Source organism: Gadus macrocephalus, chromosome 18 (genome assembly GCF_031168955.1).
Source record: "Gadus macrocephalus chromosome 18, ASM3116895v1".
NCBI classification, from domain to species: Eukaryota; Metazoa; Chordata; class Actinopteri; order Gadiformes; family Gadidae; genus Gadus; species Gadus macrocephalus.
In genome coordinates this window covers 10935000-10960020 of record NC_082399.1, presented here as the reverse complement: position 1 = coordinate 10960020, position 25021 = coordinate 10935000, and the positions used below count along the sequence as shown (strand labels likewise).

Here is a 25021-nt window from a genome sequence, read left to right as displayed (position 1 = left end):
ACTAGACCGCCTACCATTGTACGGAGGAGACTTTTTCTGCGAGCCATGTCTGCTGCTCAGTTGTTGCTTTTAGCGAAACAGTTATGCAGTCAGTCTCTTGCACACACACACACACACACACACACACACACACACACACACACACACACACACACACACACACACACACACACACACACACACACACACACACACACACACACGGCGCAAGAAACGTGAGGGTGTGGATGTTTTAAGCAAGGACGAAAGATAATCCCATTTGTATCATTACATATCACTCTGTTTTCATATTTTCCTCATCATATTTCTTCATTAATTATGGATTCCAAGATTTTTTTAAGGTCAGGCAGGATTAGGATGTATGCCTTCATTCAAAGTGCATGGAACCATTCTTTATGTGTGCATAACCCATATCATGAGATATTTCAATTTTGTTTATGTGTCTTGGCACTTTTAACACGTCCTTAAACGTAAACACCCGCCTCAGCCCATGGCTTTAATTCAGACCTACTATAGAAGCAGTTTTTAGGTTTCCATGTTTAAAAAGAATTAAACAGTATTATTTTCTTCTCTCAAATTTGATCTAGTATCCTATATCTACTTCAAAAACATTGATTCCTTACAATGTGCCAAAGTTATTTGTAATGATGCCCTATTCTGACGGTCTATTATCAGAATAGATGTGACCATTCCTGCGCAAAGGTAAGGAATTACAAGCCTTATTTGATCCATGTTATATTTGATCCACAAAGCCATGACAACATCCAACTTCTACAACTAGTCCATGACAATGCTCCTATGGTTGGGTTTCCGTGCGTAAAACTGTGAAGGCGCTGCGTACAATTCCAGCTGTGAGCCAATGCCTCCCCCTTGTGTTGAATACATGGATTTGTATTCTGAATATTCATTAGATAAATTCATTCATAAAGTAAATAAATGGCGTAATTCAGTTATTTGGTGATTTATTGTGTCTTTAATTCAATAATGTGCTTATTTTGTGCGAAAAATAAGTCTGTTGGTTCTCTGTGGAGGCTACATAAACACTTAAATTAGAGATGAGGTCCTGCAGAACTGACAGTTGTCCGGATAGCCTACTTAAGGGTCTCATATTAACTTTGATTTAGCTACAAATCACATATTCTTTTACTTGCGCCTACTTATTATTTCATCTTTCTGCTGTGATTGAAAACAGGCCTGAGGCGTCGTCTTTGAGATTTCAATTGACGAGTAAATAGGGGAGGAATTAATGACCCACAAGTTCGGGACTACAATAGACTACAACTATGGTAAATAAATGTAACGGTCACAAGATTTCTGCCACAACATTGCCAATACGAAACATACAAACATTGCACCATTTAAACCACTATACGATATATTTCGCTTCCGATTAATTCACACAAACGTTGACTATATGTTTTACCTCTCAAACCCTGACTTCATTAAACTTATTCCGGAAGCTCCCTGTTAAAACGGATCTGAGGATTACGTAACACAGACGAGACGGCTTGATCCATCCCTGCCAACCTATCATTCCCGCCCTGCTAGACTTGTTGAAACCAGGCTCCATCCGACTGTAGTGGTGTTCTTAAGCAGCCTTTTATTTGCCGTTTTGGGTATCACAGCATTTGTCAACAGCAACACACCAGGCCAGTGTTCCCTAGCCCTGGAGTCATGACGACTCGGAGAGAAGAAGGAGTGAGGGATTCTAGCTCATTACTAAGGTGTTGCCCCTGTGTGGCTCACGTTCACGGTTAGGGTTTCCATGGGAAAAGAAGGAAGTATGAAACAGAATAAAGCTATTCTGTTAGTGATATGAGTCAGACAATATGAGTTGCTATTATGGTGTTACAGTTACGATATGTGTATAAATGAATACTATACATATATATATATAGTCATATTTTTGTTTATTATCAATACCTGTAGGCCTAGCATTTTTAAGGAAATGTAAGGAAGCATTAAAAGCAAAGCCAAAAAGAATATGACAATTTAGCATTTTGACATATTAGAGATATTTTCCACATCATTTCAACCAACAGACATACACCCTGACACGCACGCACGCACGCACGCACGCACGCACGCACGCACGCGCACACACACACACACACACACACACACACACACACACACACACACACACACACACACACACAGACACACACACACACACACACACACACAAACTGGTGCATCAAGTGGAGACTCCATTCCGGTCAACATATCAAAAGAGCCACTCACAATGGGAACATCCAGTCCCCACATCTATGAGAATAAAAATTGCCTCTGAGGAAATTGCCAATTTCTAGATTTGCCTCAATTTCTGAGCACGCCCACATCACGACATGGTCAGAGAAATGGGTACTCATGTGGGAAAAGGTATAGAGAGGCGGAAAGCACACCCTGAGTAGAGAGACCAGAGTCGAGAGACCTGAAGCGAGGAACAAGGACACTCACACACTCATTTAGACCTCCATAGTGGAATCTACACATAGAAGACGACTGATTCCTCGCGATGCACCTGATACACTAGACTATATCCCACCGGTACGCACTAGACCAAAACCAGCACTAGACCGACAAAGGTTCCGGGATTATCCCCTAATAAGGTCAACTAGTAGGGATCATTGAAGAAAACGTCTTATCCTCCATCTACTTCTCATAACAATGACAAAATCAACGGCTGAATGTGACTTTGGATAGAAGCGTCTGCTTGATGACTCAATATGACAAAGTATTAGTCATTTGGTGAGGAGATTGCTTCAATAGTATGTTGGGGAACAGTCAAGTACTTTCGCCTGAAGACGCCGACCCCTCGGCCATAATCTATGCCTTCATAAACCCATGAACTGAAAGCTCCATGCCAGCTGATATGGTTACCTGGCCGAATCAGAACAGCCCAGCCCCATCTTTGAAGCTCCAATGGATGACCAACAACAATAAAAAACAATGAACACGTGCAGTGAATCACCGAGCGCGGAACGCACGTATTTCTGTAAAAGGACCACCACCGCAGCCACCCACATGCGTAACATGGATACACAGATGATGCTGCTGTCGTTACAGGGGGGTGATGGTGGTGGTGGTGGTGGTGGTGGTGGTGGGGGGGAGGCTTTGTAGCTGATCCTTTTCATATGCAAAACCCAGTTGTGTGTTCTCCTGCCTCTCCACATCAGCAGTGGGGCAGGCTGCGCTCGGAACACCAGAGTAGCTGTTTGGGGGGGGGGGGTAATTGCTTTTCATGGCTAAAAACAAATTGGTCGCAAGCTTCCCTTGCTCTTGGAAGCACCTGCATTGGGGATCAAAGCATGTGGATGTGTGTTCGCCCCTGATTTCAAGAGGGGGGTCCTTAACACACAGCGATTGACGAGTAATTGCCTCTCGAGAATCTTCTAAAGCTAGAGTGTTTTAGGGGGGGTCATCTTTTAATATAAACAGAGCATTTAAATTGCTGGGTAAGGATCATAGACACATTTCTACGAGGGCATAATTGCCCGCAGAAGGGGTCTGTTGAACTTTGGTCAAACTGCCCATACGTTTAATGGAACACCAACCTAAGGGTTCGGAATGAGGCCATGCTAATTAAATCGTGCTCGTGATCAACTAAGTTTTGTAAATAATAACTTCCATATTTTTCCATTAAAGTATCATCTTCTCTCACCCATTCAACCCCGATAGCAGATGCATTGACATCATATCTGCAGAACTGCATCATCGGTATGAGATATAAAAAGAATAACAGCATGTATTTGTACTTTTGCTTGATCTTTTCACACACACACACACACACACACACACACACACACACACACACACACACACACACACACACACACACACACACACACACACACACACACACACACACACAGACATACACACTCTCACACACTCACACACTCACACACACACACTCTCTCTCACACACACACACACACACACACACACACACACACACACACACACACACACACACAAACACAGACACGCACACACACACACACACACACACACACACACACACACACACACACACACACACACACACACACACAGACATACGATGTACTACAAAATAATATCTAATACTATTATACCAAGTGATCTTTTTCACTTCAATTTCCCTTGACATTGAAACGGAAATGATCCAAAGCAATGCTTCTGCCCTAACCCAGGGGCATGGCCCTGTCCTTAAGTATGTTTGTGCAGTTCAATCGAGTCAATTGGCTAAGCTGTGAAGCCCTGACCTCACTGCAAGTTGCAGGCGCCTGGCGGGCTGCTCAAAGGCTTGTTCAAAGACAGGCGGTGGTGCTGCGGTCCTGTCCTCCACACCCGTATCAAAAAGGACTACGCTCACAGCAGCGGGACGCGAGCCATGACGAGGACTGGGCGCTGTGTGTGTCTGTGTGTGTGTGTTAGGAGGTACTTTGAGATAACCAATTATGTCAGTGTGGGATGTGTGTGGTGTGTGTTGTGTGTGTGTGTGTGTGTGTGTGTGTGTGTGTGTGTGCGTGCGTGTGTGTGCTAGGAAGAGTGGTACTTTGAAATGACCAATTGTGTATCCGATAGCAAACAAATGACATCAGTACAATGACACAGGTAAATGTTTACACACCCATCCATCGTCTGGGGCTCAGTCTATGCTTATCCGTGGAGTCCACCTTATTGCTTTTACAGATAGCCCCATGAAAGAACTGAGCAGCCACATTCATTAAGAGGCTCAATTGTTCTTGGCTGTTAATCAAATGGTTGAGACGGACTGAGACAACTGTGAATATTATTGCTATTCCTCAAACAGAATTGGTCTGGTGCAGGTCATTTATGGCTATTTGTCTGCAGCAGAAGTTGCAGTTGATGAGTAAAGTGAATTTATATGGTCTCTTTTGAGTAATGCGTGGGTTATAGTGGGTTATCGTGCGTAATAATCTGACCACGCTAGAATGGGATGGGAGGGGTCTGGTGGGATAGCCAGAGGTATAAAAGAAACTGCCATAGGCTAGAGGCATCCTACATGACTGGAGGGAACACGCAAGACAAATTCACATGAGGACCTCCATGAAAATACTTTGAAAACCCACATAGAATTTGAATTAAGACACAGATAGGCAATATATAGTTAGACAGACACACTCAGACGGACAAAACATTTCAATGGATAATTGGAGGTCCCTGGCGGCAGTCCTGGTGTTCTTTGCATTGTTGGAAATCTACCACGGATTTCCTTTTAATGTGAATTCTGAGACAAGGACACCAGACAACTGGCAGGTAAATACTTTTTATTCATTTACTCTATTATTTTATTGACTTCTTTACTTAAAAGAATATATTTCCGCTTGCATTTCTTTTGAATATTGGCCAGATCAAACATTGAAACAGGAGGATAAAACAATCTGAGGGATCGATCATTTGTATAATATAAATTAATTAAGAAGTAGTACAAACAAACTAGTATTAATTAAGAATATAATTTAATTTAATTTTTTTCTTAAATTAACAATACATTTCATTTCCCATGACAATTCCAGTTAAAGTTCAATTGTTTCTTGATTTATAAATGTCCATTTTGGTATTTAATGGACCGTTATTTGTTGGAGCAGGACGAGAGCCTGGACAGCGCTGCAGTCAGTAAAATGGCAGACATGATGAAAAGATCCAAAGCCCTGCGCTTCTACGGCCTGATGGGGAAGCGCTCAGGTATCCACCACTACTACCGATTCATTCATCCGGCAATGGGACCAATGAAGTACAGAAATAATATCAAAATAATTGGGTAACAATTTAATATATTAGTTTTGGGTAAATAACAGAACATTATAAAATTGTAGTTGTAAGCCATCGCTTGATTACATTGCAGTGGTTATATTAATCCCTTGGTAATGACAGTCTAGATTATCTGAGCAGAACCAATTTATAATTACAGTACAATACTAGGTATATTTGCAAATCAAATACACTTTCATATTCCAATGAAGATCATATTTACATAAACCTCAGTTAGATTTCTGTGCCACAGGTTCAAGGCAGCCGATACAAATGAACAGACGACGTAAGTAGAAATGTAATACTTTAATTTGTATCATTTAATAACAATAATAAATGTCAAAGAAATTCAGAAAATGTTTCAGTCTTCATAAAATGACTGGTAAAATGATAAAACCAATGAAACCGCATTGTTTTCCGGGCCTTCCAGGCAACAAAGGAGAGATGTTTGTGGGCCTGATGGGGAGAAGCATCACCAGCGGAGGTAAGACACACAACGCTTCGATTCTCAAGGCAACTTTATTGATAGATGCATGATGTTCTATGCTACAACCAAGCTTAAAAAACGATTAATTTTTCCTGAAGAATCGTGGTTGGTCTGTTCAAAGGAGTTTTTTTTGGCTTGTTGCAGAATCCTTGACTCAAATCCTCCCGGGGGCATCGCGGGCCATCGGCTGTGTCCAAGGAGTCCCATGAGCCGGTGGGTGTCCTGCCAGCCCCAACACCTGAGACTGTGGGTTCTTTTCCGTTTGTGACCCTGGCCTTCAGTGGTCAGATTGACTTTCCAAAAAGTCATTTAAAAAAACAAAACTATTTCATATTTATGTACGTAATTACTAAAATTATTCTGTTGCTTTTATTTGGCAGATTGGCAAGAGAGGACCGGGTCAGACCCCACTATCACTACGGCTAGAAAAATGAACTTACACGACATGAACTGTACAATTGTATACCAACTGAAAGGACAAAATACAAAAAACTTCATATCCTTGCCAAAACACACTGTGTTACACTTTTAAAGTTCATACCAACAGCAGTGTTGTTGACCAATGCAAAGGAAAGTAATTATCCTCCCCTCCTCTCAAAAGAAATAAAAATGTAAAAGCAACTGAATGCTGACAAACTAATGACTGTATTTCTTGTTTTCAATTCGTGACATCCAGCATACAGGACTATTCAAACTCCAATACAAAATACAAAAGACATTCATGTTTTTCGCCAAAATTACTGCATTTCCAGAGACAACATAATTTTTTTATCTTCCGAAAACGTAGTGTTTAACAATACGTTTGTCGTCATTAATCCAAAATAAGGCAAAGCAACGTGGCCCTTAAAACATAAATAGCTGCTGAAAATTAGGGAGGATAAAAATCCATTACACTTATGAGAAAGCAACAGTTGAAAATAACTGGGGTTTTAAAAATCACAAAGAGAAACAAAACAGACCCACTGATCTTCATTGATAGCTTGTGGTGGAAGGCTACTCTGTGGCTGGTGCAGGTTCAGTTTATTCGATAGCCTGGCGAGAGAGAGGGAGCCGTGGGGAAGGATGCTACCAATCATGTCCCTTTGGGCGGCGTCCATTTTAACGAGCCGGGGTCGATGGTTTTGTTGCTATTGCCTCGCTTCGTCTCCTTGGCTTTCCATTCGTCTATCAGGTCCTGGGAAGTGGCGCAAAAAGAGTGTGAGTGAGAGGTGTCTTTACATGAACAAAGCAAGCTTCACTGTACCTTTAATACATTAGTGAGTTAGTGTGAGGATAAAATGTATTTATCCTCAATTAAATCAAACTGGGCTAAATGCGCGCACGCACACACACACACACACACACACACACACACACACACACACACACACACACACACACACACACACACACACACACACACACACACACACACACACACACACACACACACACACACACACACACACACGATGGAATCAGGCAGAGCAGTGCGAGTCTCTGTTCCACTTCTTTGTGTCGTTACTAGGGATGGGCGATATGGCCTAAAATCCATATTGCGATATACATTGCAACCTATTGCGATAACGATATATATCACGATATATAAATCATAATAGAACCATTTCAGAACAGGTTACATAGACTCTAAGGAAAGTCAAACTGCTAAATGTATAAAACAAAAGAAGAAAGAAACTTAGTATGTCGTTTTGAGAACATTTATTGCAAAACTAATCATACAACATAATGTTGTAGCTGCTGAGACTTCTGTGTAATGACGTATACTTCTCTTAATGAAATTAAAACTGGTGGGGTCTTGTTAATAAAGAAATGGATACTGTGAATTAGGGAAATACGTCCAGTATTAGGCATGGCTATTTTAAATAAAGAAAAATCTTCCAAGTGTGTGCACAGATACTTGCTATTAAAACATACAAAAACAAGTGCAAAATGAACGCATATCATTTTGAAATGAACATGAAATGAGCGCAATCACCAGTTCCTCCGTTTCGCTTTCAGCCATATTTCCTTAGATGACGATGATGCGTTGAAGCCGGTTGGAGCTCATGGCTCTTTAAATTTCGCGGGTCGCGGATGATGCGATGCAGCTGGTTGCAGCTCGTGGCTCTTTTTAAAATTCGCGGGTCGCGGACGATGCGTTGCGGACGGTTGCAGCTCGTGGCTCTTTATATTTCGCGAGTCATGGATAGATGGCGTCAAACATACATTATCGCGATAGAGCAATATAACTATAATCTCTATCGTAGGCCATTTTTTATCGTTTATATCGTATATATCGCGCATTCCTAGTCGTTACCTGTCTCTTTAACACCAGGTGCTTTCCTTTCCAGTACTTGAGCATCTGGAGGGACTGCAGGGTACTGACGATATCCACTGGGTTCACAGCTGTTTCCTGGCTGATCTCTGCAAAGCACAGAACAAAAAGAACAACCCTTGTTTGTTGAGTTTTGGCGCATTTGTTAAATTTGGCTAAAAAACTTTGAACTTTGACATCGAACTTGAAATGTCAGCCAAAACACTGAGGCTGTTGTAATAGATACACACAGAAAAGACAGAAGTATACATTCTCACGATGTGGCCTTAAATCTCTGAGGCAGCAGTCCTACTGTTAAAGTAGAATGGCACAGAGCCAGGGCAGGCAATCAGAAACAGAGTTAAGCCCCGTTTCCTGTTTCATTAGATATTCTATGGATGAAAACGCAATAGCGTAAATGGATGAAGATTTTAATAAGTGTAGTTCTACAGCGGCAGGTTTACACAGTGTTGATTTGATACCTTTTACAGACACTTTTTTTTTTTATGTACTTTCTCTCGGCCAATTACTGGTTCCCACCAAGTACAGATTTCTGCCTCCAGCAACGTGATTGGTCAAAAAAAAAACATCAAGCAGAAAAATAAATAAAAATGCCCAGGTTGAAACAGACACTAGCAGCACGGAATAACACAAACATAATTTAATCGTGAAGCAACTACCGCCATCAAACAAAAATGATAATAGTAAATTAATTAAGGACCAAGCTAAAAGAAAAATCAGGAAGACAAATAGAAACAAAATGACGGCAAAGTCAAGTTCTTCATTGACTTTGCCACAGTGTGGATGCAGTTCTTCCTCCACACTGGGGCCTGACTCCATCTGGGACCTACCCTTGATCGAGATCTCCTTGCCCTGGAAGTTGCACATGTATCTGAGCAAGACCTCCTTCCAGTAACTACGATAGCTGATGAGGCCCAGGTCCGACAGCGGCCTCTCCGGGGACCCCACCTTCTCCTCCACCTTGGACAGCAGGTAGCCTGTGGGAGAGAGCATCACCGTCACATCACGCGTCTCCCGACGGTTTGGTGAAACGTAGCCCCCCCCGCGGAGGGCGAGCCCGGTGAGGAGGTTCACGTACTGAAGTCGATGAGCATCTTGCCGAAGCCCTGCCTCATGTACTGCGGCATGGTCAGGATGCAGGACACGTTGTAGTTCAGGAAGGAGTTTTTCTCCTGCAGCAAAAGAACACAAAAAAAAATTTCCACCATAAAATCAATCATTCGTTTAAAAGGTCCTGATTCAGGGCGTCTTGCTTCCTCAACATGCTCGTGTGCTAATCCCAAAGGAGATACTGTGAACCAGTAGTCTTGTTGTACGTGCCATTCTCTCTAATAAACCCAACTTCTTGTCTGTCTTTAAGGTATATAGAAAGAATATGTATAAATATAAAGGCTTGGGTCCATTTACAGTGACACGAATGCTTAATATATTATAACAAATTTGAAAAAAATGGATAGTTCCGGTCCTTGATTCTGCCTGGCTCCAAGCCATTGTAAAATAATCACCTGTATAGCAAGACAATTCATTTTTATTAATATTGCCCCACCAATATCTTTTGCTGTCTTGAGGAACTGTGTTGCACGGCGAAAGAATGATGAATTGTTTTCAATGAAGGGAGGTTATAGCCTCGTCTCACACTTGGGACATAAATAGACACACTTGGGGCCCTTTTAGGAATGGCCATTATGGAGATGCACGCCCAAGCATGGTGCGCCATGTTATAATAATAATAATAATAATATATTTAATTTAGAGGCGCCTTTCAAGACACCCAAGGTCACCTTACAGAGCATATAGTCATCATTCAAAACTATGTAAAACAGACTAGGAATAAAAGGAAAACAGAGGTTAAACATGAAGAATAATAATAATTAATAACACTCAAAGACGCCTAAAGTGAAGGGGGGACCTCACTAACCACCACCAAATAACCACCTCACTAACCACCAAACAAAAATCATTTTGTTTCTATGTTATGTGGGAGCTGGTTACCTTGGAGAAGTAGCCGACCAGGTGGCAGCCGGTGTTGTCTGCCTCGGTCATGACGTAGAAGAGGAAGGGCTCCACGTCGTAGTACAGCGTCTTGTGGTCCAGGAACAGCTTGGCCAGGAGACAGAGGTTCTGGCAGTAGATCTGGGGAACCACACAGCATTCAGTTAAACTGAATAGGGCTCTCTGGTCTTGTGGTCCAGGAAGAGCTCAGACAGGAGACACAGGTTCTGGCAGTAGATCTGGGAACCACACATTTACTAACACTTAGTAGGGCTCTCTGGTCTTGTGGTCCAGGAAGAGCTCAGACAGGAGACACTGGCAGACAGGTTCTGGCAGTAGATCAGGGGACAACACATAACTTCCAACCAGCGAGGTCCAACATAATTTCTGATCCAGCGGTCCAATAGCAAATCAAGGGGAGGTGGGGAAATGAAGCGAAAGATAGACAGTAAGCGGACCTGAAAGTCACTTTGCTTAGTCCCCCCCACAGCATTTGACTGAGTGCAACTGTTACGACAGAGCTTCAATGCAAATCAGACGAGCCAAGCATCTCCACGTCGGGCAGCATCACGGCCTAGATAGAACAACACAGGCTGGAAGACTCAACTTGCGGTCTTGCTCTTCGTGTAATATAAAAGGTAGTAATGATGGCGCAGCGATGAGCGCCAAGGTTTTGAGCAGCAGTGGAATCGCACTTATTGGAAACACAAACCACTTAAGTTCTAATGAAGACACACGGCTTTGAACCTATGCGTAAATTGTAACACAGGACTAGCGCTATTTAAAGGAATACAAAGTAAAAACACACTCCCTATTCTGGATGACGGAAAAACTAAAATCGTTACAGCAGTTTACAACCAGCTATTAATAGTAGGTTAATAATAATAATACAGCATTTTGATAATGGAGTAAGAGGAGGATTGCAAAGAGTTGAGGAGTGAGGGAAGAGATTTGGAGGAACTGGTAGCAAATAGAAAATGACAACAAATGCACAAAAACATTTTACAATTAGTTTCAAGTGAGTTCACCTTTTCAAATGAGATCAATGTACATGTGATGCCAACATGCAACAAAGCTGCGAAAAAGGGCTCCCACCAAATGATATGCAAGTTGCAGCAGAGTAGAAAATGTAAGTCATGAGCCATGGAATACAGTTTGTTATTTACCTCAAGGTCCACCTTGGATTTATCCAACACGTTAGGCCACACAGATCCTTATTCATTTTTAGGTCGTTAAGGCCTCAGTATAAAGGTCATCCTTCTCAGATCAATAAAATAGTAAACACAGCTATTGGCAGGTTTCCTTGGCCCAGGGGCAATGCGTCAACAGGGCCCAGGTCCACGGTGTCAATGGAGTCAAACAGAGCTGAGGCAACATGGCGCCCTACCTTGTTCTTTTTGCCGTCAACCTCAAACACGGATATGGCGCCTTTTCTGTAGACCTCGTCCCCGGGGGGATGCTTCCACACACACTTGGCCTGGGAACACACGTCAACGATTAATCAGGGCATCCCGAGGACCAAGGGAAGCGGCGGAGCAGAAGACCTACACATTTCCTTTGTGGTTGCAACCAAAATTTTTGGGTGGGGGGGCGGTACCACAAAGTTGACACTACAGCAGCGGATATAACAGCGAATGAACTACGACAAGTGTATGGCTAAGCACAATACATACAAAAAAATACATACAACTTAACTGGCTCACACATTTGAAGGATAACATTCATTAGAACCTGTTCTTAGGGACTCTCCAAATACTGCTGACATTGTTGTTGATGGTCTTTTAAAAACCATTGTGATTCTGGAAGTGGGTTGCCGAGTGTGACGTGTATATGGACCTGTGTTTCTCAGATTTTTTTTGTTGAATACCAGCCATTACTTCATGCTCTGACAGTAGGTGGTTACAGCACCAAACTAGTTGTACTCATTTAATGAATCAAATGTGTGTCCGGGGGTTGTGGATGATCTGGGGGGCTGGGGGGGGGGGGGGTGTCTCACCATGTGTCGTCTGAGGATGGTCTGGCTCTTCATGTACTTGAGGCAGAACTCGCAGACGTACAGGCGTCCGAGCCGGGCGTACTCCTCGGGGTAGGGCGAGTGGTACCAGGTGTCCAGCTCGTAGCGCCCGAACAGGATGGTCTTGATCATGTTGCTGCCCTCCGTGATCTGACCCTGGATGCGGAGCTTCTCCTGTGGGGAGCAGCCCAGAGGAGGAGCACAACGGTGTCAGTCAAATACACCTGTGGTATGCATCAGTCTATAGCTCGTGATTATTGGTATTGGTGAGTATATTTCCTATTGGGGCATCCCTAGTAGGCAACTGCAGCCATTCATCTCATGGGTTACATAAATAAAATGCCCGTCTGCCAAAAGGTGTTTTGGGAAGTCTACAAAGAATGAACGGTTTGCTCAAAATGGATCATCAAATAGCTACAGCTTATGTCAGCTACTCCTGCGACTCCATATGCACACCAGGGCTCAACAAGTGGTGTCTACAGACTACCAAACCAGCTCATCAATGAAATGTATCTGAATCCACCGTGAGCGTTTCAACGACTGAACAGTTGCAGCAATGGTTCAGAAAGGCGCTGGCCTCTTACCAGGTCCTCCGACGCCCTGGCCTGGGCCTTCCTGAAGAGCTCCAGGTCGTACTCGCTGGTGATGTTCTCCAGCAGAGGTTCCCTGGTGTTGCCGTGGGTCTGTCGGTGTTCCTGTGGGCAGCAGGTCATGAACCGTGAGTGGTTGAGGGACAACATGGTTGATGAAGATACCAGGGAATAGAATTTAGCATTGCGGATTCTTCAACAATCAAATTGTGGTGAATAGAGTCTGAGTAGAGTTTACTTGTTATTCCCCCTCCGCTTTGTGATGCAGGAATGTCTTAGGTTTCATAAAACTTGAATATGCAGTGAAATAATGAAACATCATGATATATAATAGCAGTATCCTGATGTTGACATAAATGATGTATTTTATGTACGACATCTGGTAGAATTTATACAGACAATCCAAAGTACAGAAACCGTTAAGTTTAGTTAATAACTTAATCTAATGATTTCATTTGCTCTGCCTAAAAATACAATATTCCAAACCTTCTCACTTTTTCATTTGGTGTGCTTGTCCGGTTATGTTAAAATATCCATTTTGTTGGGAGACCTTGACAATGTGCGATTGTGTAAGAGGGTGGGGCCGTGCGCGGCATCACATACCACATGCTTGTCCTTCTGCTCCTTCTGCAGACCAGCGTTCCTCCCCTTCCTCATCTCTGCCACCTGCTCTTTGTATCGGCTCTGTTTAGATGTGGGGGTCTGTAAGGGAACACCAAGGGGGGGAATAAGCTAGTTGTACTAAGGGGAGCATGCCTCTTATAGATAAATATCATTTCAAAATAATTCTTAAGCGAAAAACCGACAAGGAACCAATATGAAAATAATTAATGCATTGTGTCTGAGCTTAATGTGACAACTGCAAATACCATTTAATCATAAACTTTTAATGTAGCCACTCTCTTTCAGTAAAATGTGCTTACTCCGCCTGAAGATGTGGCGGCAGGGACCTACCTGGTGGCGAGTGGCATGGCGCGAATTACCCTCGTCCTGTCCCTTCATCTCCTCCTCCTGTTTCTCTCGACTGATGGCTTTGACCTGTGTGAACAAACACACAACACCTTACAGCAGGGGTAGAACATTCATGCTAGGAGAATGCTCAGAGTATGCTCACGACCAGGGAGCCCGCTCAGCCACATGATGAAAGTTCATTTGAAAGTAACCCCCTTTACATGACTGAAACTCTACCTAACCGAGTGTTTCTGAAATCCACTGACACACTCCAAACAGCACTACCGTGATATTTATGCTAGCAGGTGGACTAGAGTGCACCGTGGCCTATAGAACATGCATTGTTTTTTTTATTGATTTTTTTGTGGCGTCAGTCAAAAGTTCCTTTGATTGACTACAGCCCTACAACTAACGGTTTGTACATGAGAAAAATAAGGTCAGGGTAGAAAAGGAGTTATTCAGTATTTGTCATTATGTTAGATTCTATAACTACCAGGGGAGTCTCTCTGTCCTTTGGTTTCTCAACAACAGTTCATCCAATTGACATCCCGGTTGCCAGGTGTGTTAATGAGGACCAAAGGAAAGGCAGCGTCGAGTGTGAGGACCTTAGGTAGAGCGGCTCTAGATAAAGCTGCAAGCAAAACCACCAGAGCCAAAGCAACCAACCCGTTACAAACAGAAACGTTTTGAATGGGCACTGCACTAATTCTTATAGAAAAGAATTACAACTATTTCCCTTTAGCAGCCTCTTGTGACTTGGGTTGTGGCTACAGTTAAAGCTATATCCTCTTCAGAGACTTTCCCATTATGGGGTGGACCAGACTAAGAATGGACATGATTAATAGAGAGAGGGGTTCCCGGGGTGCATTGACTCGTAGATGGTTGTGTTATATTCCTGGGAAACTTTCTAGTACAGATATTTCTGAATGGAGTAAATAGCTGTTGTAGAAAATAAAGTGCATATTATAGATCTCTCTAGAGACGCAAAGTCTGCTCTTTATACACTCTGGGACAATACATAACATCAAGAGGCCTCGTGTCAACTGAATTAACCATAGCTTTGATATGAGATTTCAGTATGAGGAGTAGCATTGTTTTGTTTTGTTGCTAGAGTTCGCCTCCCGGCTAAAATCCTGAGGCATAAATTATACCTGCTTCATATCAATTCGATTGCCTGCTTTGGCGAGCATTTGCTAGATTGCTTAATATTACTAGTACGTCACACTAGGGTTGGGCGATATGGGCCAAAATGAATATCTCGATATTTTTTTACTATATCTTGATACACGATATATATCTCGATATATTTTGAATCTCCTCTAGAGCACATCATAAATGCTCGATTCAACCATGTCTGGCATAATGTTACGTCAGTAATAATTCTAGTATTACTGAAACATAAGTCTGCATGTAGATTACATGAAACAACATATTGTTTAAACTCATTAGTGCTTTCTATTGGAACAATTTAGAACTTGCACATAAGAAAAGGAAAATCACAGCAAGTTAGATTTACCAACACAGCATTTATTCAAACCGTTAATTATTTATTAACAGTTTGAATAATAATTATTATATATACACTGCCAGACGAAGGATCCAGTGCTATTCTTTTTCGAAACCAAATCCTCAGTTTCCATCCTTTTTTCTCTCTCTGGCTGTTCTCACTCACCGGTCGGAGGTACACACACCTACAGCAGCGCGCCTTCCAGACTACGTCACACACGCTCGTCCATGAGAATCTCGTGGACTCGCAATGGGCGGGGGGAGTGAGTGTGTTTAGAGAGCCACAGGAAAGAGCGAGAGAAGGGAACGCTGTGCGTTAAACAAACCCCGAGAAGCCCAATCCCTATGAGCTCCCCACGCTACGGCCATCCGGAGGCGCACAGAGCTTTTGGCCGTGATATTATATAAACAATTATATTATATTATATATTATATATAGAGCTCCGGGAGTCGCAAACGGCAACAATCACTTTCTTCTCCATGCTGCAGTTCCCCCCGGACTGCACTGCACCGAGTTTGACGGTTGAACGCTGGTTGGCTGTTACGTTACACATGTCACTCAGTGGCCACGCTGTTGAACGCTGATTGGCTGTCATCACGCGAAATTCGCATCGTTCACTTTGTATGAGATCTTGTCGCCCCGTCGCGTGAAAGCACAACGAGTATGCCGGCGGCGGCAAAAAGAAACATTGCGTGCCAATTTGTATTCGATGTTCGCGACAGGGGCATTTTATACATCCCCTGGAGAACATCTCGCGATACATCGCATATATTCGATATATCGCCCAGCCCTACGTCACACTGTGAGCGATGTCACTGGTCTTGCACTCACCTTGCACTCATCTGCAGACAGATTATGGTAAAGAGGACATCCGGATACTGCAAAATGGCGTTCGTGTTTTCCTGTAAGGTGACCTGGAGAAAAAGAAAACACACAATAGACCGTTATAGACCCATACAGCATATGTATCGGCACAGATGCACTGAAGAAATGAAATGCCTTGAAATGAGGGAAAGGTTTGGAATGGGTTTTTGACATCAGGGTCAGGTGAAAAACACAGGTTGTAAACTTGTGCTTTACCGAGAGAATTACATCCCGGTGTGGGGCACTTCATGTTAAAGTTGTAGGTCTCGTGGCAGCGGCGGCGTTTGGGTCTATGCGAGAGGTCCTTGTCAGACTCTCGGCCAGCCGGGTCTTTGGCCTGGCTCTCGTCGTGCGAGGCGTTGGGGCTGGAGATGTCCAGCTCCGACTCGGACGAAGGGGCGTTACCCGTCGGCGTCAAGGGAGGGGATTCATCATGGTCGCCAGCTGGTTTGAGATCAGGGGTGTCTGACGTAAGCGGAACCAAAACACAACGTTAAAGAAAAGGAAGACAGGCAGGGGGACCTGGAGGGGTTATTGACAACTCAGTATATGTGTGTGTACCCTGGGAGCTTTGGCTAAGGCGCATGGATGCTCTGGTGAGGCGCTGTCTCTTGGCTGCGGTGCCGTCGCTCTCTGAACTGTTGGTCTGCTCGCGGTCTGCGGAGGAGTCAGAGTCTTCCGTGCCATCAGAGCCACTCCCGGCCACAGGCCTCTGTCACCAAAACACACACACAGAGGAGCTTGCTTTAAATAACCATTCACCAGTTCTGTTGCATTCAAACCAAGGTGGGACGTTTCCAAGTTTTGAGTAGCTAAGAAATAATTGTATTCTACGATTGAGACTCATCGTCTTCACCAAGCTCTGACTTTCCTCAACCGTAGTGATGAGAACAAATTAAATAGTGATTAATAAGGAATTAAAAGACCTAGAAAATTAGAATTGGTAAACAATATGCTTTGAAGCCTGTTTATATGCGGATTATGCACCCAACATCATTGCTTAATACTGACGGTAATCACATCTATGCAACTAAACCAGCAGTTTAAATAATGTCTTGGAACTTCACAGTAATCGTTTACATGTATTATAAATTATCTTATTTCCCCCCATTATTGTATAATTGGATAATTGGTCAGTGATTTTGTTATACAACGGTGTTTTTAGTCTTGGCACAATGTAAACACAGGGACCTAGCAACATCCCCAATCAAAGAAAAAGGCCTCTCTATTCTATACCATAAAGAACGTAAATGCTCTCAAGTGCCGGTCCACGTCCGGAACTTCACAGTAGCTTTGAAAGTAGTTAACATTTAACTCTGCCATGGGCTCTCAGCATTGAAATAGTAGTGCTAGAGCTAGCTTTACATGCTATTGAAAGGGCTAACATGCTAATGTGGATATGCATCTAAAAGACAGCCTTTTCTACTCCTAACTAAATTAATCACTACAGCTGCCGATTGATTTAAAGACAAATTATAATGCTAGCTTGGGGTTGTGACAGCTAGAACGGCATGTATACTGTAAATAAATAGTCAGTTGTCACGTTAGCAGCTCGACTGCCTGTTATTTTGCCTCACATTAGCCAAGCTAATCTATCCGGGGTGCGACCTAGATATTTCTTACCTGTCGTCTACGGGGCATATTTTCCTATAGAAGAGTAGTTTGCAAGCGGGTGGCTTCTTAAATTGTATTATTCCTTAATTCGTTAAAAATGGCTGTAGTAATACTCTTTTTGATGCGTTTATTCGTGCAAGTTTGTATATACGTAACATCGATCGGCTCTCTCGCGCCACATTTTCCACATACAATATTGCACTTCCGGCGAAAATCCCGTGGCAAATCTGTGCCACAAGGGGGCGCCAAATACGCTCCTGTAAGTCTGCCCTCTGATATTTTTTTCGTACGTAAGTGATATAATTGAGCTCAAACCCAACTCAACAACAACAAAAAACTTCCATTACATCCATGTATTACATTATTACATGCAAGTTTCATCAGTCGCTGTCCCAGCGAGTTTCTAGAAAACTCCTTGGTTTTCCCGAGAGTCCATCTCAGCCAATAAATAGGAGGTCACGACAGTGGGGGTGGGGACCAACAGCAGCTGATACCAGTCTTAAAATAGTCGTTCAGTCTCTTCGACCACCAGGCAACGTGGTATTCCTTCTGTTATTGCACGTAAATATTAAACCCCAATATATATATTTACGTTTTGAAACACTTTTCTCGGACAAGTTGTCAAGAATGAACCAGCCAAAGATTGTCAGACCCGAGACTAGGTAAGTTTATTGAGTGTGAGTATACTTTCTCCTCAATTACTACGAACTGACTGATCCCCAATCTTTTTCTATTTGGGGAAGTTAATCCCCTGTCCCAACTGATGCTAAGGCCTGTTTTTTCCTGAATATTGTAAAAGGTTACTTACTATTACATTGTTGTAACGTGTAACGTGGTAGACTACACACGTTGGTGCTTACAATTGTCATGTGTGTATCTTATTTTAGCCAACCAGCTCGAGCACAGTGGTTTGATCGCAAAAAATATGTCACCGTCAACTTCATGGTCCACAAACCCAAGTGCGTGCAGGTTGCGTTCCATCCGGATAAAATGATTTTATGGTGAGGTCACAACATTGTTATCCTTTTTTCCATCCAACTTTACCCCTTTTCTGTGCTGTACGTTATTAGTTATGATAAAATGCATGAGCAAGACATTGTATTTCATTGTGAAATGAAGACATGAATCAAACAATTCTACACGCCATGATTAATAGAAAATAATTATAATAAACGTTGTCTCACCTGTTTACACATGTCATTATGTTTTCAGCTGCAAAACTGATGAAGACGACGTTATTTACAACGAGCTGTACTTCTATGACAGAATCCAAATTCATGTATGTAGGCCTACTCAGTTCGACACCGAGATGAAGTAAATATATGTCCAATTGAGGTAAATTTGATTGTAATATATGTTTTTCCTTTATATACAGGACTCCAGAGAAAGAGTCTACGATCGCACCATCAACATGATGATCCGTAAAGTCACACCAGACGTGGCCTGGCCGCGACTGCAGAAGGACCCCGCTAAGGTGGGTTAGTCTGAAGAGAGGGTCAACTACCTCCCGACACTTTAGTCAAACTCACTGTTCAATTTGTTGAAGACTGACAAGCCACTGAGAAATACCCTCAAGCGAAGACCGAAAGGAACTGTATTGAACTGGGATGATCAACATCATCGGATATTACTGTGCAGTTAGTATTTTCCTTCAAATGATGTGTTCCAGTCTGGTTCAACTGGAAGAGCAAAGCATTTACATGGCCAGGGTTAGGAGGGAGATTCCCACTGGGGTCATGTCACTGGATAACAGCATCCATCAAACTGTTTATTAGTTAAAGCAATAATCTTGAATGATGAACACATGAGACTTCACCAACGTCTGTGTGCACCATTTATGGGTGTTTTTGACCCTTCTCTGAGCAGTCAAGCTGGATTTCGGTGGACTTTGACAACTGGAGGGACTGGGCGCACGAAGAGGATGACGGCAAGGCGGAGTACGACAACTACATGGACGTGAGTGACGCTACCGTATTTACTACAGAACTACTATATATATATAGGCATATATATAAAATAGGTATATATATATATATATATATATATATTTTACTACAATACCTATATTTACCTCGATACCTATAATATATTTAATCATAGATACTACACCATCACATCACTTTCATATTTACCACAACACGGCTGTAGTTACCCTAATATATTCACTACAATTGGCCTACTACCATTTTTAATACAGAAGTATAATTTTGACTTAATGCAGTTGGAAATTGAAAATGGTGTGTGTGTGTGTGTGTGTGTGTGTGTGTGTGTGTGTGTGTGTGTTTGTTTTTGTGTGTTTTTTTTTGTTGTTTTTTTTACCCCACCCCTTTTCACAGATGATCCAGGAAATTGGTGGCCATGGGGTAGGAGTGGCACCAGATATGGGCGACCTCAGTGATGTAAGTCTTTCTCTGCCCATCGCTGTAGTTTAGCCCTTTGATTTGGTCAATAGCAATTACTGGACAGACCCTTAGAATCACTGCAGTGCAACCAATAGTATACAACAGCATCAATAATATGCATAGCCATTATTTTAACGTAAACAACCATTGGGGCCATTTGCTTGATGGAGTTGCATATTAGAATGTCTTACATTTCAAGAAACGCAAGTATTTAGCCGGTGTACTAATCGAATATCCTGATATATAATACCAGTATCCTGAAATGACAAATTATGTATTTTCTCTTCTTCTCCTACAGTCTGATTGAAGTACTCGGATGCTGTCAACTTGCAGGCCTGCAATAAATGATTGTCCGGATTTCACATCACATTTTTTTGGGTCTCTTTATAAATCTGAAACGTCTGTGTTTACTTATCTGTACAAAATTATGACATTGTTTGATCGCGTGTTAATTAAATAAATATTTTTCATTTACAATCGCGTAAATCATTTTGTTTATGTCGCGCTAGACTTGGGCCCTTTTGGCTTCCGTAGACAGCTGAAGTTCTTCCTGTGTGGTCAGCGCTGTTGTGCAGCAGTATTAAGCACTGGACCCTAACACCAAACATGGCTTTCCAGTGTCAACGAGACTGCTTTATGAAGGAGGTATTGGATATTCCGTTTGTAACATATATTTAGGATTACTTATACTGTTGTGTATACCCTTTGTTTCAGCAAAAGCTAACTGTCTCAAGACATCTGACATCTCCGAAAACACGCGACTTGTTCCAGTTAAATATAACTTACAATGACTTGCGTCAGCACACCTACTATTCATAAGTGCCAAAGTTTCCGTGAAGGAATTCATTATTCAAAACCAATTTCAAAAACCTTAAAAATAAACCTCTCACCCTCAACATTTAGTGCTTATCAAAAGAATCGTTCCATAACGTGCCATCTTATTGGTGTTTTTATTCAACCACACCTTGCCTACAGTCCCATGATGTGTGTACCAATGCACCGCATCTGTTATTTAGTTCGTCACCACTGTAGTGTCCTGCTGCCCTGCTGAACATAAACAAGAAGTCAATGGAAAGAAAGAAACTGTTAAAGGCTTCAACGTCAAACTTCAAGATACCATCTTGTTTCCGGAGGGGGGTGGTCAAGTAAGTTTATTTTTTTTAGTTTCTGTTTTGTAAATTAACTACACGCTTTACATGAATATCAAGTTACTGCTTAAAATTTACTGCCAACACTTTTAAATGAATGGCTGCAATTCAACATTGGGGCGCATTATTAGGACGACTTACGTCAAATCATCAGTGTTCTCGAAAGTATCACTTAATGGAGCATGTGTTCCTCCAGCCGGACGACCATGGGTTAATAGGAGACGTGCCAGTCATCAAGGTGACGAGGCATGGGGCTGATGCCGTCCACTTTGTTAGCTCCTCGCTGGAGGTGGGCCAGGAGGTGCAGCTTAAGTTGGACTGGGACAGGAGGTTTGACCACATGCAGCAACACTCGGGTGAGAATGCACTCAAAAGCCACACCCATCATATTCTTCAAGAGAATAGCCTTTTAATATAGAGGAATAACTGATTCATGTCACTTATAACATATTGTAGCTGTTTGCATATTTCTAAATGTCTCTTTTGAAAATATTGTCTCTATATGAACAAGTCTATATAGGTATGAGTTTCAACTTTTTTGTTGTTATTTTCCTTATTAGGTCAACATCTCATCTCCGCCCTGGCAGAAACAATGTTCGGCTTTAAGACAACTTCATGGTAAGTCTACTTCGTAACCTAAAATGTTTAAATCTCCCTTTCTGTTTGACTCAGAGAAATATGGCTGCACTGATAACGGCTGTGTTTCCTTTATGCTCGTGATTTTTTTTATTTGGCAGTATTTTATTTAACAGACTGCCTTCATACATTTCTGCTTTAGCTTTTTCCTAATTAACACTTTGACTGTGTTAATGACTCTTGCTGTAAGAATGTTCACTGTTTAGAAGAAATAATTGTATACTGCACATCTGATCATAAAACACCCTGATATGGTGCCCTTGCCTCCAGGGAGCTGGGGCGCCAGCGGAGCAACATAGAGCTGGACACGGCCAGCGTGACCCCGGCCCAGCTGCAGGCCCTGGAGGAGGCCGTGAACGAGAAGATCCGGGCCCACGTCCCCGTCACCCTGCAGCTGCTCGCCTTGGACGACCCCGCCCTGGAAAAGGTGAGCACAGAGAAGTTTCTTAAAAGGCTCTAGTTCAGATAAGTATTGGGTCATTAAACAGGGCCTTATTTCCAAAGTGACCTACAGTTTACTTTCCTATAGCTACACACTAATAAAAATTGGGTAGGCAATTTGGCAACCAACAGCCCAGAGTGGGTTTTAACCTGCGTTGTGTGCGTGAACCAGGCCAGGAGCCGGGGGCTGCCTGATGACCTCGCAGGGCCCGTCCGGATCATCGACATTGAGGGTATCGACGCCAACATGTGCTGCGGAACCCATGTGTCCAACCTCAGCCAACTACAGGCAAGACTCTATACCACACATACACACCAAGGCAAACAATGCGTTTTGGTCACATTAACAGGTGTCCAGGTTATTGTCCTTCCATCTGACTTGTTAGTGATAAAATCAGGGACATTTTTAACACTCTTTACATTATTCTAGGCGATTAAACTCCTGTCCACCGAAAAGGGAAAGAAGAACAAAACTAACCTGATCTTCTTGGTGGGAAACCGGGTTCTGAAATATGCAGAGAAATGCTACAGCACCGAGCGGTCGCTGGTCTCCCTTTTAAAGTGAGCGCTCAACCCTTTCTACGATTGAACAGCCTTTTTACAGAAATATCCAAAGAGTGCCCTAAACAAAGAAAAAAAAAATACTTTTGTTTTTCTCTCAGAACTGGACCTGACGAGCACGTAGAGGCCGTCGCCAAGACCCAGAAGTGTGTGAAGCTCCTGCAGAAAGTAAGCTGATCTCCACCATCACAGTTATTGTGTTGCACAGTTAATATGGCTTATTTTAAATAAACTAAGTAGTATCTTACAGGTGTTATTTGTATATTTCCAAATCGTCCTGTCATATATTAACGATAATCTAAATCATGCATTTGTTCTTGCAGAGCAATCTGGGCTTGCTGCGAGACTTGGCCCTTCTCATCGCACAGAACTTCAAGAGCAGCCCGCAAAGAGGCAACTTCTTCACCTTGCACAAGTAAGACCTTTTTCGGTTAGCTCACGCCGTGCCGAGATGGCAGGTTGTTGTTAATGTAATGAGTTTGTTGAACTCCACTGTCATCTTTTTTGCGTCCTGCAGAAAAGAAGGCGACAACGAATTCATGAACATCATCGCAAACGAAATCGGCCCCGAGGTGAGGCGATGATTGCAATTGTGGATATTTGAGTGCGTCAAGCTTCAACCTATATTGGGTATTAACGGCGTTCACCTTCCTCTTTACCCATGGAGACGCTGGTGCTCCTGAGTGTCGGGGAGGAGAAGGGGCCTGGGCTGTTCCTCCTGGCCGGTCCCAGTGATGTGGTTTCAGAGATGGGACCGCGGTAAGGGTGGACACACGGCACCTCCTCACCCGTTCCTGTCTGGACGCCTTTTGATGTGTCTCTTAAAACGTGTTCTTGTCAGGAACATTGCCCTCAACACGAAGCAGTTCAACAATTGCACAATTCTAGATGGATCCTTTTCAAAGAGGTGGTAGGTCGAACACGGGTGTCGCTCATAAAGCCAATTATAGTTCTGCTCCTTATATGTACCTTGGTACAGGTGGTATAGTTATCTTCACTAATTAAGACTACTGGTTCATAAAAGTAGCAGACCGTACAAAGTATTAAGAGTGACACCTTTGTTTGTTCTACGATTGACGCCTGTGTGAAAATGAGGTTTTCAAATGTGAGGACGTCAGTTTTGAAACCATTTCTATTCAACATTTAGACTTCTCCAAAGTGATTCTGGTCGCTGAGGAGAAAGACGGTGTTAGACATCTGGCTCAAGGAGGCCAATGTTAGGGATATAAGAAGTTGTGTTGCTATAGATATTGCTAGTATTACAGCCATTTCCTCTGCTGTTCGCAGGGTCCTGGAGATGCTTGAAGGGAAGGGGGCGGGGAAGAACGGGCGGTTCCAGGGCAAGGCCAACAGCCTGGCACGGCTAGGGGAGGTGGAGGCCGTGCTCCAGCAGCGCTGCCAGCTACTGGCCTCAGGGGAAGAGTAAAGGCACCAGCCCATGAAAGCGGAAGAATACTCTGAAACCCAGGGATGGGTTGGATGTGTAGAAATCCCAGCTCTTCTGACAGCTTACTTTGTAGAATTTGTTTTGAAATCAGAAATTTAGTTTTGTGGTAAACACAGAATGTAAGACTTACATGTGTAGATATACATGTGTTTTTAACTCAGGACGTGTAGATTACATGTTGGGCTCTGCTGAATTTATCTTAATGTTGAGTAGGATAAACATTTCTTTTTATAAAAAATTATGTATACTTTCTTGTCCTATTTTTCTGGTGATCTTCATGTGCTGCTATC

The 25021-nt window shown here is 42.7% G+C and overlaps 4 protein-coding genes across 4 annotated transcripts; 3 read left to right on the top strand and 1 right to left on the bottom strand.

The window, feature by feature from the left end:
- Nucleotides 1-5024: 5024 nt before the first annotated feature.
- si:ch211-131k2.2 (uncharacterized) lies at nt 5025-6539 on the top strand. Its single transcript, XM_060036362.1, has 4 exons — nt 5025-5268; nt 5601-5697; nt 6017-6049; nt 6194-6539. Exons 1-4 carry the CDS (start codon nt 5155-5157, stop codon nt 6298-6300), a joined length of 351 nt encoding a protein of 116 aa, XP_059892345.1. The 5' UTR covers nt 5025-5154; the 3' UTR covers nt 6301-6539.
- kat7b (K(lysine) acetyltransferase 7b) lies at nt 6055-18322 on the bottom strand. Its single transcript, XM_060036361.1, has 14 exons — nt 18106-18322; nt 17044-17194; nt 16699-16947; nt 16450-16532; nt 14115-14198; nt 13764-13862; nt 13155-13265; nt 12553-12744; nt 11944-12033; nt 10557-10697; nt 9643-9736; nt 9395-9541; nt 8547-8653; nt 6055-7424 (listed from the first exon to the last, which is right to left on the bottom strand). The coding sequence occupies exons 1-14, from the start codon at nt 18121-18123 to the stop codon at nt 7323-7325; spliced, it is 1668 nt and encodes a 555-aa protein (XP_059892344.1). The 5' UTR covers nt 18124-18322; the 3' UTR covers nt 6055-7322.
- A 244-nt stretch (nt 18323-18566) lies between these two features.
- Nucleotides 18567-20975, top strand: ptges3l (prostaglandin E synthase 3 like). The gene is made up of 7 exons (XM_060037662.1): nt 18567-18758; nt 18984-19097; nt 19309-19375; nt 19472-19570; nt 19963-20052; nt 20433-20495; nt 20797-20975. The coding sequence occupies exons 1-7, from the start codon at nt 18724-18726 to the stop codon at nt 20803-20805; spliced, it is 477 nt and encodes a 158-aa protein (XP_059893645.1). The 5' UTR covers nt 18567-18723; the 3' UTR covers nt 20806-20975.
- A 22-nt stretch (nt 20976-20997) lies between these two features.
- On the top strand, nt 20998-24978 carry aarsd1 (alanyl-tRNA synthetase domain containing 1). Its single transcript, XM_060037661.1, has 12 exons — nt 20998-21143; nt 21515-21643; nt 21843-22002; nt 22207-22264; nt 22553-22709; nt 22896-23012; nt 23154-23284; nt 23386-23452; nt 23608-23699; nt 23802-23856; nt 23952-24043; nt 24572-24978. Exons 1-12 carry the CDS (start codon nt 21105-21107, stop codon nt 24708-24710), a joined length of 1236 nt encoding a protein of 411 aa, XP_059893644.1. The 5' UTR covers nt 20998-21104; the 3' UTR covers nt 24711-24978.
- The last annotated feature ends 43 nt before the right edge of the window (nt 24979-25021 follow it).